Raw genomic sequence first — 14,250 nt, 5'->3', positions numbered from 1 at the left:
TATATTTTAGTCACTTTATTTGTATCTACATACATTACATTTTGATTCTCCAAATAGTCAAGGCAGTTATTCTCAAATAGTTTAGTACATCAATTTTATAAAATACAGCTGAACCAAAGTAGATTAGAAATACATACATTATGGTACATTAAGTGCTTTGAATAGTGATTATTCTGGCCACCTGCTAGTGAGTGGTTTGTTTGGTTTTGGTCATTCTCACAGAGGAGAGTCCACTCCACAGGCAACTCCTCAGAGCCCAGCAGAGGTACTTAACCAGCAAGCATCCCTCATGTGCTTTTGGGGGACAGAATGCATTGCTGGGCCACTACAAGGCATTCTGCTGTCTGCATGATGACTCAAAGCAAGTCATCACTTCTGATTGGGTCAAGATTTAGACATTTGTCACAAGGCCTCAGATCAAAACAATAGAAGAAAAAGAGCTAGTGTAGCTCTGAAGAAATGCAGTCTTCACATTTGTAACTGGGATTCACTTACACACTTATATGCTAAACCTGTGTTATAAAGAAATAAAAAACTCTAATCAAAGGGATCATGTAATTCCCAAGCTGTTCCCCTAGAACTTTCTCAGGCATGCTGCAGGGACACAGACCTAAACCTCACAAGGAGCTCCCTCAAAGATCTCTTCTGAACAAAGATCTCTTCTGTCCTTTTCAGAAAGTCAGCTTGTAGCAATTGAAATGACAGGACAACTCTTATTCTGAAAAGGGAACATTGGAGAGCTGTTCAACTGCTGGGATTTAAACTAGAAATGCTTACAGCTTTATATCACGTCATCCAAAGATGAACTAATTCCAGTTGATAGTGTAGCTACCATGTTACTTACGAGTAGCAGTTTGCCATTTACTCCAGTCTGGCCAGGACTAGTCCACCAGCCACATCCTGACCCAAAGTTAGCTGTTGATGACAGCTCAAGATCACCCTGCAAATCTCTCCAACTGCTATGACCTCATCCCAAGAAGGTCACAATTCACACATGTGGGCTATGTGTCCACAGGCTGCACAACAGCTGGCCAGTGGAAGGTTCTCTCACCTTCTTCTCGGTTCTGAGGGCCTTAAGCTGTCATGTACAGGGGAACAATAGCTACAGTCACATGATCATGTGGTTTTAGAGCCAGCTGCTTGGGATACTTGAAGACAAGCAGTACAAAGCAGCCACACATCACTGGAGTAAGGGCTACTGAAGACAGGACAGGGCTAGCACATCACAGCTCTACATTAGCTTAGTGCAGATGCCATGGCACTGCCCATACTCATGCTCCATCAACTAACACACATACCCACAAAGGTGGAAGGTTACATAAGGTGCTGTTGGGTCACCCTAACTGGTCAAGTTTTCCCTCTGTAAACTTTAGGGGGGGAGGAGGGAGAGAACACATGTAAACTTTGAGACTGGAACAGATTCAGGCTGCATGGCATGCTCTTTCACATCAATGGACCAAGACAGCAGGTAGAAATCACAGAAGTGAGGGTAACATTGAACTGATGGACTGGTTGATTCTTACCACAAAAGGGCCCATATATAGCTAGCCATCTAGGCCACATTTTAACACAGGAGGCAAGATGTGTTTCGGAGGTGGTCAGCTGTACCTGATGCACTGTGTTGGACTAAAGGATTCTGGGTCAGAGGAATCAAGAAGTACTGTGTCATCTTCCCACAGCACACATCACTGCAGCCTTCGACACTGCACACCCAGAAACAATGATTACACTGTACAGAGGAAGTGAGAATACTTTCATTTCTGCTGCTTCAAGGTCATCATCTTTGCTCATCGTCCAGTAGGGCTTTGCAATGGGGTGGGGAAGACTTCTTCCAACACAAATGACCATTACAGGTGGGTTTTGGAGCCAACAGTTCAATTTCCACTGCTGGCATTTTGCCTTCTCAGTGCTGCCCAGCTGTCACTCCTGAACAGAGACACCACCATCTGCCGCAGAAGAAAATACTGAACACACAAGGAGTGAACCAAATGTGTATGTCAATCCATAGCTACAGTGAAGATGGCATTACCAAGCAACTGGTCAGCCTGAGCAAGTGGCCATAAAGAATATACTGTCCTAGACTCCATGTTGATTTGAAGTCCTTCCATCAGAGACCAGAAGCCAAAGGACAGTATTCTTGCCTCTCAAACTCATAAAACCCTCTTATTTACTGGCCTACATTATAATGAAGCTAAAAAAAGTAAACTCATGACCTACAAAACCAGGTAAAAAAATAATAAAAACAGTAAGAAGTGCTTATTGTCATAAACAGATTCACAGATCTCTGTACATCTCATCCATCAGACAAGATACCTGTTAGTTCAGGCTTTTCTTTTTACAGAAGATTACTACATTCATCTCAGTGGTGAAAAAAAAATAAATCATTTAATACTGCTGAAGAGAAAGTTCTTCCATTGGGACTACACAGTGTGATGAGATCTGGATGCTCATTCTCATCAGCATGTCAGGAATGCAAGAAAACATTCTCCTGGCAAAGGTTCACAATGAGGTAAATGGATTGTTTGAAAGTCCTGGGAAACTGAAATGGATTTGAAGTGATCTGCCAGGAACGACAGAGAAAGCTGTCACTCTAAGGCAGTATGCTTCATTTTGTCTAGCAACTGAGTGCCTTCCACTAAGGAAAGGATTACCTTCAACTATAATTAATAAAGTTTTGTTAAATTAAAGGGTATATTTTTCAGTTTCCTGTTTCCAGGGATTTGGGCAACATTCAGATCAGAGTACTGTTTAGGACTGAAGGGATATGTTTTGGGTTTTGCAGCATGCTGATGACTGACATTTTTATGGGATTCAGCTAATATGAAATTATGACAGATAAGGACAGAGCTGTACTGCAGTAATACAACCTAAAAGACATAATGATATGGCATTATAGCTATGGAGCTGCCTTTTAAATACTGTTTATAAAACCCAGGAAAAAAGTCAAAGCTACAGAGCATAAGCAGGACAAGTTCATGGATCCTAAACAAGTCAGCTATGAACCACTCTAACAATAGCAGAACTCAGGAATTAACTTCATTCTTCTCACCCACCCACCCATATGGAGTGGGGGTTATTTCACATTTCCAGTACCACACATCCACTACAGAAACATGAGCTGCTCATATTCATCACCACTTAGGCAGTACAAGACTTACAAAGATCATGTACTTCTGCACTGTCATGAACTGGATAGTATCCATTTCAATACTCTTACATGGAGATACCACCATCTTCCCTCCTGACAGATGGAATGTCTTTTACCAATGCTGGTCAGGGGTACCTTACAGGTTAGATCCTTAGTGAGGCTGGTTCACTTATCAGCCTCCAAGAGAGGATTAAAGTGCAACAAGCAGATTTCACACTTCTCAATGTGATGCATATGGTCAGTGTAGACATGGAACTGCAATCCTCTTGCTTACTGCTGGACAGACCACAGGAAAGGAGTGGCCTATAACGTCATCATCTTCTTGTGCTTTCCCAATCTGGGCTTTAGCTCAGCAATTCAGGCCCAGTCCTGTCCAATGGTCTGGCACCATCAGGAAATACTTGTCCATAGCTTCACAAAACCTGGTCCGGTAAAGTTCTGGAGAGACCACAGTTGGCATCTTACCTATGTGCAAGAGTCAAGAGCAGTTAGAAATGGGCCAAAGAATATACTGCAGTACAGACAAATGTCACATCAGATTACACCACCAGACAGCATAATCATGAAGGCATACTGTATATGAAAGGCTCTTGGAACCAAAAAGCATTAACAGCTGTCCCTCCCCACTCCTTTTATTTTCTTTTTGTTTTAAACTTTTAGAAACGAAGAGAGACTAAGGTCTGGACCCCAACATTGAACTGAGATACCTGAAGATGGAGGAATCATTTAGGCTTTTTACATCAGCCCAGATCAGTTTCCTTTTTCTCTTCTCCTGTTTACAGGACTTACAAGGTTTCCAGAGATGTAAATTTCTCCCGTGAAGAATTTCACCCTGTGGACATGCTCATACCTCCTTCAGACACCTGAGCAGTGGTATATTCAGTGTTCCCCTCCCCTTCTCTTTCTAGCCCTTCAACATGTGGCCAACACTAGGCAATGAAAGGTACTCTACTCACTTCCACAAAGGGAACCCCTCAGCTCCTCAAAATATGGGCAGTAGTCATTCATTCAATAAAGATTCCTTCATACAAAGAGCTCGGAGTATACGTGATTTTCTGGACTTGGACTTGCCTTCTGAAACTAGGCAGTAAGGTTTTCGCTAGTATCTCTCTATATATAGATAACTAAGTTGTTGGTAACTAAAAAGTAGTTGGTAACTAAGAAAAGAACAGTCTGTTAAGTTTTATAGTACTTAAAGGGTCACTCACAGAGGCAGATCAATGTATTGATTTGGCTGAAACTTGTTATTCCTCCCCCTGTTCTGGGCACCTTAACCTAGTGTTGCAAATCTGCATGGGGGGGGAAGTTATGGCTTTATTAGCACGGCTACTGGAACCTTCCAGGTAACAAGGAAACATGAACAAAAGCTTTACTTTCATTCTGCACCTACCTTGTCCTCCCAAGATGCCAGTTGACTTCACCACCATTTCAAGTTTTTTGTCCCAGGTGAAAGTGCGAATATAGTCTGTTGTAATTAAAAATAAAATTAAATAAAAAACACACACAAACATGTCATATCTGCTATAACCCAAGTAACATTATTCTAAAATGCATCTCTTTTCCCTCAGAAAGGGCTAGAAAGCAATAGGCTTCCAGAGTCAGAACCTCAGCATTTCCCCTACCAGTTGCCTCACTTTCCAGAGTATAGATTATATTTGGGTAGGATAAATATAGCATCTCAAAAAGCCCAGCAAGGTCACAAATCAACTCCTCCTGCAGCTACAAAATACAGACTCCCCAGGCACGTATTTAACAGTGAAAATTTAAATGGCTATGTAAACATTACTGAAATTAACTTGCAAGATTAAACACAGAAACACACAAATAACCTTCCTTACTTCAAGTAGAGTCAAAGTACAAGTTAAACACCAACTTGACTGCTTTTTCACTACCTGTGCGGCCTACTGCATACACTCTCAGTAAAGAAAATCCTAACACAAGCCTATACAAGACTTGGAGAGAAGGCTTCCTGCCTTCACTTTGAATACCCATGAGAGGTGAGGGTGGTATTCCACCAGGAAAAAGACAAGCTTTACTGACACACACCTCTGATGGCAGTACAGTCCTATGAGTACTATAAACACCAAAACCAGAAGAAAGCAGTTTCACCAGCTGAAAGCAAGAAAATACAAAAGACAACCTACCAATGATGCCAACAACCAGCTCATTGTTGGTATCATCACGACCCACCAGCAGGGAATAGTCAATGATGAGATGGCTGGAGAGGAACTGGGAGTCACTGTGTATGGAAGCTCTCAGCACAGCCTTGCAATGGGAACGGATGTACAGAGGATTGTCCCGGACCATCTTCAGAAGGTTCTCATCCAGCAGGACTACATCACAGCTTTCCTTGCCTGTGTCCGTTTTAACGTTTCTATTCCTGAGGGAGCCCTTCAGGTCAAAAACCTGCAGATAGATAAGAGCACTACTTTGTTCCACTGTTCTGCAAGGTTCAAGACTTCAACACACTTCACTGCAGCATTTGAAAAGGTTGCCTGGCAGGGCAACTCTCCTTCTCTGCAGAAGGAAGACAGTTAACAAAAAACATTTTTATACTATGAAAATTAAAGATTCCCGAGTGCAGAGTACCATGTAAGCTCACATGAAAGCTCTGCCACCTCAATTTACAAATTTCAGTCAAGTTACTTCATTAATGTTTAACTTAATTTAAGGGGGAAAGGGTGTTCCTATTTTTATATTTTACAGGTAAACTAGGTTTAGGTAAAGACACTAAAGAAGGAGGTAGGTCTTGCATGAAGCACCATTTAACATCTGTTGGCAAGGCAAAAGACAGACCCATCATTAGGTTGGAAAGGATCTCAGGAGATCTCCAGTCAAATATCCTGCTTGAAACAGGTCCTGTCAGAGAAGGTTGTTTAAGCTCTGTCTGGTCACAATTTGACTAACTTCAGAGCTAGATTCCATGTTCTCTTTGGGTCTCTATTCCAGCGCCTGATCATGCTCATGATTTAAAACACAGAAACAAAAAGAAAACCCACAACAACAACATCCTTTACATCTATCTACAATTCCCTCAGTTCACTTCCTCCCACAAGCATCCCCTGTTTGAGATAAGGCACTTGGAGGAAAGGTGGAAAGAACCAACATGATCTAGTTGATCTAGTTCTGGAAGTGACAATTGTTTGAACTTCCTTTTCAGCATCAACTGTATTTGAAAAGAATTTTCCTCAAGTTGTTTTAAGGTCTCCATTCTGCTGCCCCAGAAAGATCACTTTTCTTTTACTTAGTGCAAGACTAAACTCGAAATCTTGCCCCACACATGAAGTGGTTTAAAGAGAAAGCAGTAGGTTCAAAACAGTATTAGTTTACTCTCCACTACACAGTAGCTCACCATATCTGTTGGTGAGGCTCTCCTGCTGAACAAATTAGCCTGTAATCCCCATTAGTTCTTCTAAAAGCTTTGCATTTTCCTAATTAGGTTGGTGATGTTTTCTCTCCGAGACCAGAGATGCAGGGTCAGATAAGACTTCTAAAAACTGAAGCCTGCAAGACAGCTGTCTGAACTAGCTAATACAGGCACTGAGTTACTAAGGTTCACATAAGTCAACAGGCACAAACTCAAAGTCATTTTTGAGCAGTGCTAGCTATAGACAACACATGCAAAGTTAGAAGTTACCTACATGGCTACTGGTAACCCTCCTCTTGCTCCCAGTTGGAACTGCACTGCAAGGGAACAGAACGCTTGGTTCTTACCTGAGCCATTTTCCTGCCATAGAAAAGGTTTTCCATGACAAGCAGATCCAGCTTCTTTTCAGTGTTGTTTTGAGAGTTCTTATATCCAATTCGATATACCCCAAGGATTTTCGCCAGTGCTGTGGGCTTCTAATGAAGAGAAGACATGGGGTAATACCTCTGTGCACAGGCAGTCAGCAATTAAATCCTAGAGCACTACTGTTCTGACTGTATTACAGCTTAGAAGCTCTAGCAAAATTCCTAGCTGTTACTAGTCTATAAAATACAGAACACTGCTGAAAATACAAGGCACTTTTTATTTTTTAAGTACCTTCTGCTGAACTGCATTAGTGATGTAAGTGAAGTAGTGTGGAGCAAAGTCAAGGAATGACTGGACTTCCAGACGAGGCATCTGCTTCAAGATGAATCTATCATCTGTTTTAACATAAGACAGAGGCAAGAGCGTTACATACAATAAGTGATGTAAATTTGCAAACCCTTTAGGGCTGTCATACATCTGAAGCATTTTGGAAGATTTAAGACTACAATTCTCTTAAACCCTTAGCTACAGAAGCTCCTTTCTAGAAGCTTTTTTACTTCATATACCCTGAATTTCAGCCTTCTAGCAAATCAGGGAGAAAAGACTTCCTACATTAGTTTTAACTTGGCTATATGAACTTCTTATACCAAGAACAGAAATAGCTTACAGACCCTTCCATTCAAGACTTGCTTTAAGTAAGGACCTACAATCAGCCACAGTTAAAAAAAAAGATAAAATCCTATAAACCAACTATAACATATTGGATTATGAGAAACACTGCCTTTAATAACCAGTTTTTCTTGAATTATACTCAAGTTTTTGTTTTTTGAAGTCTGCCTAAGAGTACAACCCTTCTGCTCAAATGGTGACCCTAGCTACTACTACTTAAAAACAGAACTACCTTTTGCTCTCCTGCCCATACAAAGAGACAAATAATCTGGTATTAAAGACCCCAGAACGATCCACTGAACTTTCCATTTTGAATGGCAACTTCATAGTCAGCAACCTTCTGGCTAGAAATAACCGGGGATTAAACAACACACTAAGCACCACCATCCCCGATTACATTCCCATTCCCCTCTAATTGCAAAGGGGGAAGAAGCTGCATTTACCCTCAGTGACATAGAACGCAGCCCCAGATTTGCCACCTCGTGCCTGCCAGGGCATAGAGTGAGAGAGGGATCGGATGAAGTCCTCTTCACTGCTCCCCAGTATCACTTCACGCATCTTGTGAAACTCGCCAGCATAATAAATCCGGCAGTAGAACTTGGCATTCGCATCTGAAAACTCTGAAAAAAAGGCCTTCCTCAACAACAGGATGCAATACTCACTGACTATATGAGATCACACTTGAGATTTTACTTATGTCTAGAATAATACTGTTGTGCTAAACACCCCTCTTGCGTCTAATTGCACTTTGGAAGTTTAAATGGAAAATTACAGGAAAGTCAACCCCCTTCAGGTTAGCTCACAGTGTATGCTACAGGAAAGTGTCAAGAGACAGACTGATTACAATAAGTAAAAACTGCATTGCTCTGCTCTTGATTTGTTTTATATTTGTGCCCAATAAAAAGGAAAAAAAATAATTATTAAACTTCAAGATTTCCACTACATTTGCACAAAAAAAAAAAAGGGAGTTTGTCAGCTAAGACTTCAGTTATTATTTACAGCTACTCACGGAGTTCCACATGGGGATTTACTAGCTGTTTCTTCTGTCCATCTCCTCCATCTACATCATCTGAAGGCATAAAGGGACCATTCAGTCAGGGTTGTTCATTAATATTACTGAGAAAGCCATGTAAGAAACTATTTGTAAACTTGCATTATAAGAAAAAAAAAATTGTTTTTCAATACAGAAGGAATAGTACATTGGGAACAAGAGATACAGCTGTAACTGTATGATACAACACGTATGCTAGAAGGGCAGTGCTGTTCATGGGACACATCAGTACAAACTTTCTCTCTCGACTCATTTTCCATGAACTGAAACAATGAAAGTCAAATAGGAAGTAAGGAAGAGAGACTGAGCTACTTAACTAGAATCATCTCAATCCAAAGGCATTCAAGTCCAGACTACTCAACATCCCTATAGTTACTGGGATTTGAGAGACCCTATTTCCCTTCTCATAAAGCAAAGCAATGTCTTTGGAAGAAACCTACATTTCATGCTCAAATCATTCATTTCCAATGAAAGTTGAATAACCTTGGACTGTTGAAAAAGTATGAGCAGGAGTCCATTCTGAGCCTTACAAATATGAATGAGGTCTGGAAGAAGAAACAATCAAAGACCGGTAACGGACTCAGTCTTATACCTTGAGGCTCTGCTCCTTGGTTTTCTGCTCCCTCTTTGCCCATCTGTCCAACCTGGTAGTAGGCACTGTCAGCACCACGTAAGGTCTCTTTCTTCTGTGAAGACAGATCTGGGCTTTTCCCTCCCGTGCCACGGAAGAAAGATAAAACACTAGATGGTTTCTTTGCTACAGTGAAAAAGAACAAAAGAAGTTGACTTTGGCATTTCCACAGTTTAATAAAGCACAACTCATACAAGCATTCTCCATTCATTGTTCCAACTGGAGAAATGATGCCATTCCACTATAACTCATTTGCTAGTCTTCATGCAGTCAAGGTTCACCAGCTAGAACACTGAGTCATTTGAAAACACAGACCAAGTGTGAGTGGCTTTAACATAGTAAGAACCTCACCTCTCCATTTCAAAACATTTTAACTGCCATCTTTTTAAACAAGTCAGTGCCAAAAGAGGTCAGAACATATAATGAGTATCATAACCCCACTGAACAGTCCGGACTCAAGAACAAAACATGGTCATAACATATCAAATCAAGGAACGATAGCTAGATCTCATAAGAATCAGAGAAAGCCATTATGGGCACAGGCTTAAAAAAAAACACACACACACACACGTTCTACATCAAGTCAACTCTAACGCTAGTCACAATTTCAACTCAGAATGCATCTTGTTTGTTTTAACAACTTTCTGGGTTCTAAGAGCTAGAACCCAGGTTAGGCAGACTCAAGTCTAAGCTGATATTAGTGTCATAGATGTGATTTTGGCAAAATGGTCTTACGCTGTTCTGGTTCTGCACCGCGATTTGAAGGACCCATGTTAGCCTCAGGCAGGCGGACAGGGCTACTGCTCTTTGGTTTGCTGTCTGACATGCTGAAAGGAGAAAGAAAATAACAAGTCATCAGCCCAACAAATACTGCCAACTGAGACACTATTGCTTTACTCCTGTACATTTATTTCTCCTCCATACCTAACACTAAATACTGCTAAAAGAATTTAAAGTTGTAACTCCAACTCTCAAAGTTGTCCTCCTCCACCTCCCTGAGGAAAAACCTCTCATGGCTCCGTAGCAACGGCACCCATCACCAAAGGAAAGGTAAGCAGGTCAGGTAATCCCTACCATGCACACAGTCAAGAGATCAGGCGATGGAGCCAACACAGCCCCTGACATGACATGGAAACCCAGAGACTGCAAGTACATGCTTGTTACATGGAATGCATCAGAGTCCATCAGAAAGCAGAGATCCTAACAGAGGCATATTTTAAGGGTCCTTCCCCATCCTAGTTTTGGCTTATTCACTACAATCACTGTGCCTTTTCCCTAGGTACTGTAATTCCTGCATGAAACCTGTTTGACTGTAGTCCTTCTTCAGTACTGTTCTTCAGAGATGCTTTGGACAACTCATCCAGGGCATTTCTGTACTCCTTGCAACTGAAGGGGAAAGGAAAATAAAAATTAATAATAAAAACAAATAATAATTAATAGCAATAAATAATACCACCACCTCCCTCAGCTGTTTTCTGGAAGACTCTAACACTAGCTCAAAGATTCAGAGTCAACCACAGGAAACAAAAAAAAACATAGTAGAAAAAGCCTCTCAATCTTTTCTTACAATTGGAACTTTGCTCCCTTAGAACAGAAGCTGCTTTAGATCATACTGCACAAAAAAATCCCCTTTCTTTCTCCTTCTCCCACAGTTTAAGAATGTGCCTTTTTACAGTTCTGCTGCCTTGTGGCACACAAAACCTAAGGTTTACTGAAGTAGCTGGTTCAGAGAACTGAGCAGTAGTAGTAAGAGCTGCTATGACCAAAGACAGACAAGGTATAGACTGCGGTATGAATACTTAACTGTTGTTTCCTAGCTTAATTGCACTTACTGCAGGCAGAAAAGCCACGCAAAATTGAGTTGCACTTTGTTCTCTAACAATACCACATTACAGGGAACACTACACAACTAATTCACTTTTGTGTACTAGAGTTTGGCAAGAAAAGCCTAAAATCCAGTTGCAAGTTGGAAAACCTACTTTCCATATCTAAGTAGTAACAGGAGAGAACTCCAGCTCTGGGCAAAATTCTCAATACAGCTGAGTGAAGAAATTCTGTCATGCCTATTTCCTAGCAGTAGGATTTAAATATGCCTTTTCTGTGCAAAAGTACCACATGTCTCAGATGAAGAGAAAAATCACATCAGTACCTGAGAGCAAAAGCTATGATGGAGCTTGGCTCTTTCTCGCAGACTGCAATAGGTACACGTTCATGTTCATACATTAGGTAGTGCTTGTCTGGGTCACTAAATGAAAATGACATAGGCAGACTGTCAGTAGATCACAAAAGTTTGTGGAAAGAAAAGGTTAAGTTTTGGTCAAAAAACAGGTCTCATCACTGCACTCCCAGGCCCAAGCTGCAGGTGTCAGCACAGAACCAAGGCTCCCCACACATCAGCTTTCCCACAACACATCCATAGCGATGTGGTTAAATCTAAATGGTAGTGTGTTAGGGCAGTAAGCACTTCAAGCAAGCTGCTTATACTGGAAGTCTAGCTCCAAGTTAGATTTCTGTTTAGCGGCCATTGTTTCCAATGGCACCAAATCCTGCCCAAGTTTATTCTGACTGCCTGCAGCATAGCCTGCAGACTGAAGTTAGGCGACAAACCTGGACTCTTTTCTGAAGAAGCAGTTTAGCACAGAAAATTCCCCAAAGCTGCCCGGGTTTCTGCTAGATTTGCTTTTACTTATGTGTAGGGTCCAGTCATTAAACTTTTACCTCATTAGCCTGTGACCTCCACCAATACCCTGGGGCTAAGATTCAGAAGTTAAATTCAGGGTGCCAAATGCTGGGCTCGTGTCAAACAAGAAACACTCCAAAGCATGCAGACCAAGTAGCTGAAAGATTTTCCAGCCTGTCATTTTCATATAGGAGGGAGACTTGAGGGCAAACATAGTAGCTATTGAACCTGACCTACACACAGGAAATGCCAATAGGCATCTTGGAAGAGGTCTGGAAGCAAAAACAAGAGGCAGACGTGTGGCTTTACTAAGTGTTTGCTAAGGAAGGACATTTCTGCTCCCTCTCTGCAGCAATGAAGTTAGAAGGCACCCTTCTCCACCCTTCCCCTCCCATAAGAGTTCTGAGAAGGCATGCCTTCTAGGAGGAAGAGAAACTGATAATGTATATGCACAAAGGTGGATCATTAATAAGAAAAGCAAGTAACCTACAAACACCTAGGGACACAAGAAGGGACACAGAAAACCTCTTACCTTCAAGAAGTTCTATAGCTTATTTCAGAGGCAAACCAAAGTATAATGACTTAAATTACATACTGAGCAAAGGAAGCATGCACAGCTCTGTCTGCAATTTGACCAGACTGCTAATTTCATACATCCTTTATATTATGCAGTACTTACAAGGGAAATGGAATGGGGTTATAGCTGTTTCCAGGCAAAAAGTTAGCCAAAATAGCTTTCATAGTAGACTTCTCCTTCACTTGGCTGTCTGTAGATCCCAGTGAGTATCCATCAAACACATCTGGAACAGAGGTAAGTTAAGTCTGCATTACAATATTAAACTCCCAGCTGTAAACTCAGGAGGAAGGTTGCAGACCAGAGAGTTTCCAGATTTGACATTTCTTAAACAGATTGCATACACTTGTAGCAGAAAAGCAAGAGAAAGAATACAAGACCACAACTGAACTATACCTTCTGAGCTGCTTGTTGTATCCTGTTCAGACAGCGCACTGGAACCAGTCACATGCTCTGATACAACCTCTGGAGAGGTGGGCAGCTGAAGATGGGTGGAGCCTGTGGAGCTCTGACTTGATAAAGTAGTCAGGAAACGATCCTCTGAGAGTATAAGGACAGAAAAAAGCATTTTACATGGCTGTCAGAAGTTTTATTTCTTGCTCCCAGGCCAAAACATCACCAGTGTCTAGTTTTAGGAAGTTTTTATTTAGAAAGCGAGTAAGGCCACCCAGAGCAAAGGGGTGGGCAAGCTGATTAATGTCATACATAACCTCCAGAAGACACATATGCTTATACATGCCACCTTCAGCTCCCACAAACTTTCGGTATGCCTCACAGGTAAGAGATCTCAGCATCCATAGCCACCTCACAGAAGAGGCAAGAGGCATTTCCCAAATTCCATGTAGATATTGAGTTATTTAAAAAGCCTCTGAAAGTTCTTAAACTCAAGTTCAAAGGAAAACCCTTGCTGGTTGGTTCAGTTTCATTAGTCATTCAACTTCATATTAGAAGCAGACTTCACTGTTCATAACAGTAAGATAGAAATTGGCTTATTCCCATCTGAGACAATGGGGATTCACTGTATCTCGATAAATTATCAAATTTGATAAAGCCTCCCATGTTACGTCAGGGAAAGGGTTACACCAAACTTCTTCTGGTAGCTTAACACATAAACAAACAAACAACATACCTTTCTCTCCATTTTGCAGTGATGGAGAAGCATTGCGTGGAGAAGCATCCATGCTACTGATCTAGGCAGAGCGACAAAATAGCAGAGTTGATGCCAAGCTCTTTACAGCTGGCATCCCTTTCTCTGTGGAACACTTGCAAAAGTAGATATACCACAACAGAGCACTCCCACCCACTTTTCTCAGCCACTGCACTATCACTATGTCAGCCACCACATAAAATGGCAACAGCACACCAAGATGCTTATCACTGCTACCACTGCAAGATTACACTCCTCTTCTATATAAATCTACCTCTTGCGAGATCAATGTTAAGTGTGTTTTAGCATCTAACAAATATGTATTAAGCGGAAAGGACACATATGCATGCAGCAGAGCAAGTCCAGGGCCTCAGGGGGTTTCTTAGTGCACCTTGCTAACATTAGAACTATTGAAGTTCAGTCTTTCTGATGCTTATATTTTACTGCCTTGCATTCTGGACATTTTCCTCAGAAGAGCAGCACCTCAAAGGGTGAACACTCAGCATGTTGGCAGCTGTACCCTTAGACAGAGCTCCTGAGGCAGCAGTCCAAAATAATTTATACATCACCACAGCCAATTCCCATGGGACACATCACAGAACAGGTAAGAACCTGCA

General features: G+C 41.4%; 1 protein-coding gene across 5 annotated transcripts in view; it reads right to left on the bottom strand.

Moving 5' to 3' along the window:
• The window catches only part of PIKFYVE (phosphoinositide kinase, FYVE-type zinc finger containing), a 62,656-nt gene continuing 48,406 nt past the window's right edge, over positions 1 to 14,250 (bottom strand). For all 5 annotated transcript variants that reach the window (XM_062640608.1, XM_062640605.1, XM_062640606.1 and 2 more), the window contains 14 exons: positions 13,616 to 13,676; positions 12,883 to 13,026; positions 12,592 to 12,712; positions 11,382 to 11,477; positions 10,535 to 10,618; positions 9,968 to 10,059; positions 9,194 to 9,358; positions 8,560 to 8,619; positions 7,994 to 8,170; positions 7,173 to 7,276; positions 6,863 to 6,991; positions 5,293 to 5,554; positions 4,539 to 4,613; positions 1 to 3,613 (listed from right to left, as the gene is read on the bottom strand). In XM_062640608.1, coding sequence (XP_062496592.1) covers positions 3,498 to 3,613; positions 4,539 to 4,613; positions 5,293 to 5,554; positions 6,863 to 6,991; positions 7,173 to 7,276; positions 7,994 to 8,170; positions 8,560 to 8,619; positions 9,194 to 9,358; positions 9,968 to 10,059; positions 10,535 to 10,618; positions 11,382 to 11,477; positions 12,592 to 12,712; positions 12,883 to 13,026; positions 13,616 to 13,676 — 1,686 coding nt within the window. In that variant the 3' untranslated portion in view covers positions 1 to 3,497. The remainder of the gene's footprint in view (positions 3,614 to 4,538; positions 4,614 to 5,292; positions 5,555 to 6,862; positions 6,992 to 7,172; positions 7,277 to 7,993; positions 8,171 to 8,559; positions 8,620 to 9,193; positions 9,359 to 9,967; positions 10,060 to 10,534; positions 10,619 to 11,381; positions 11,478 to 12,591; positions 12,713 to 12,882; positions 13,027 to 13,615; positions 13,677 to 14,250) is intronic.

Source organism: Pezoporus occidentalis, unplaced genomic scaffold (genome assembly GCF_034315485.1).
Source record: "Pezoporus occidentalis ecotype Australia unplaced genomic scaffold, CSIRO_AGI_Poc_V1 ctg66, whole genome shotgun sequence".
Classification (NCBI taxonomy): domain Eukaryota; kingdom Metazoa; phylum Chordata; class Aves; order Psittaciformes; family Psittacidae; genus Pezoporus; species Pezoporus occidentalis.
This window is presented reverse-complemented; position numbering and strand designations above follow the sequence as displayed.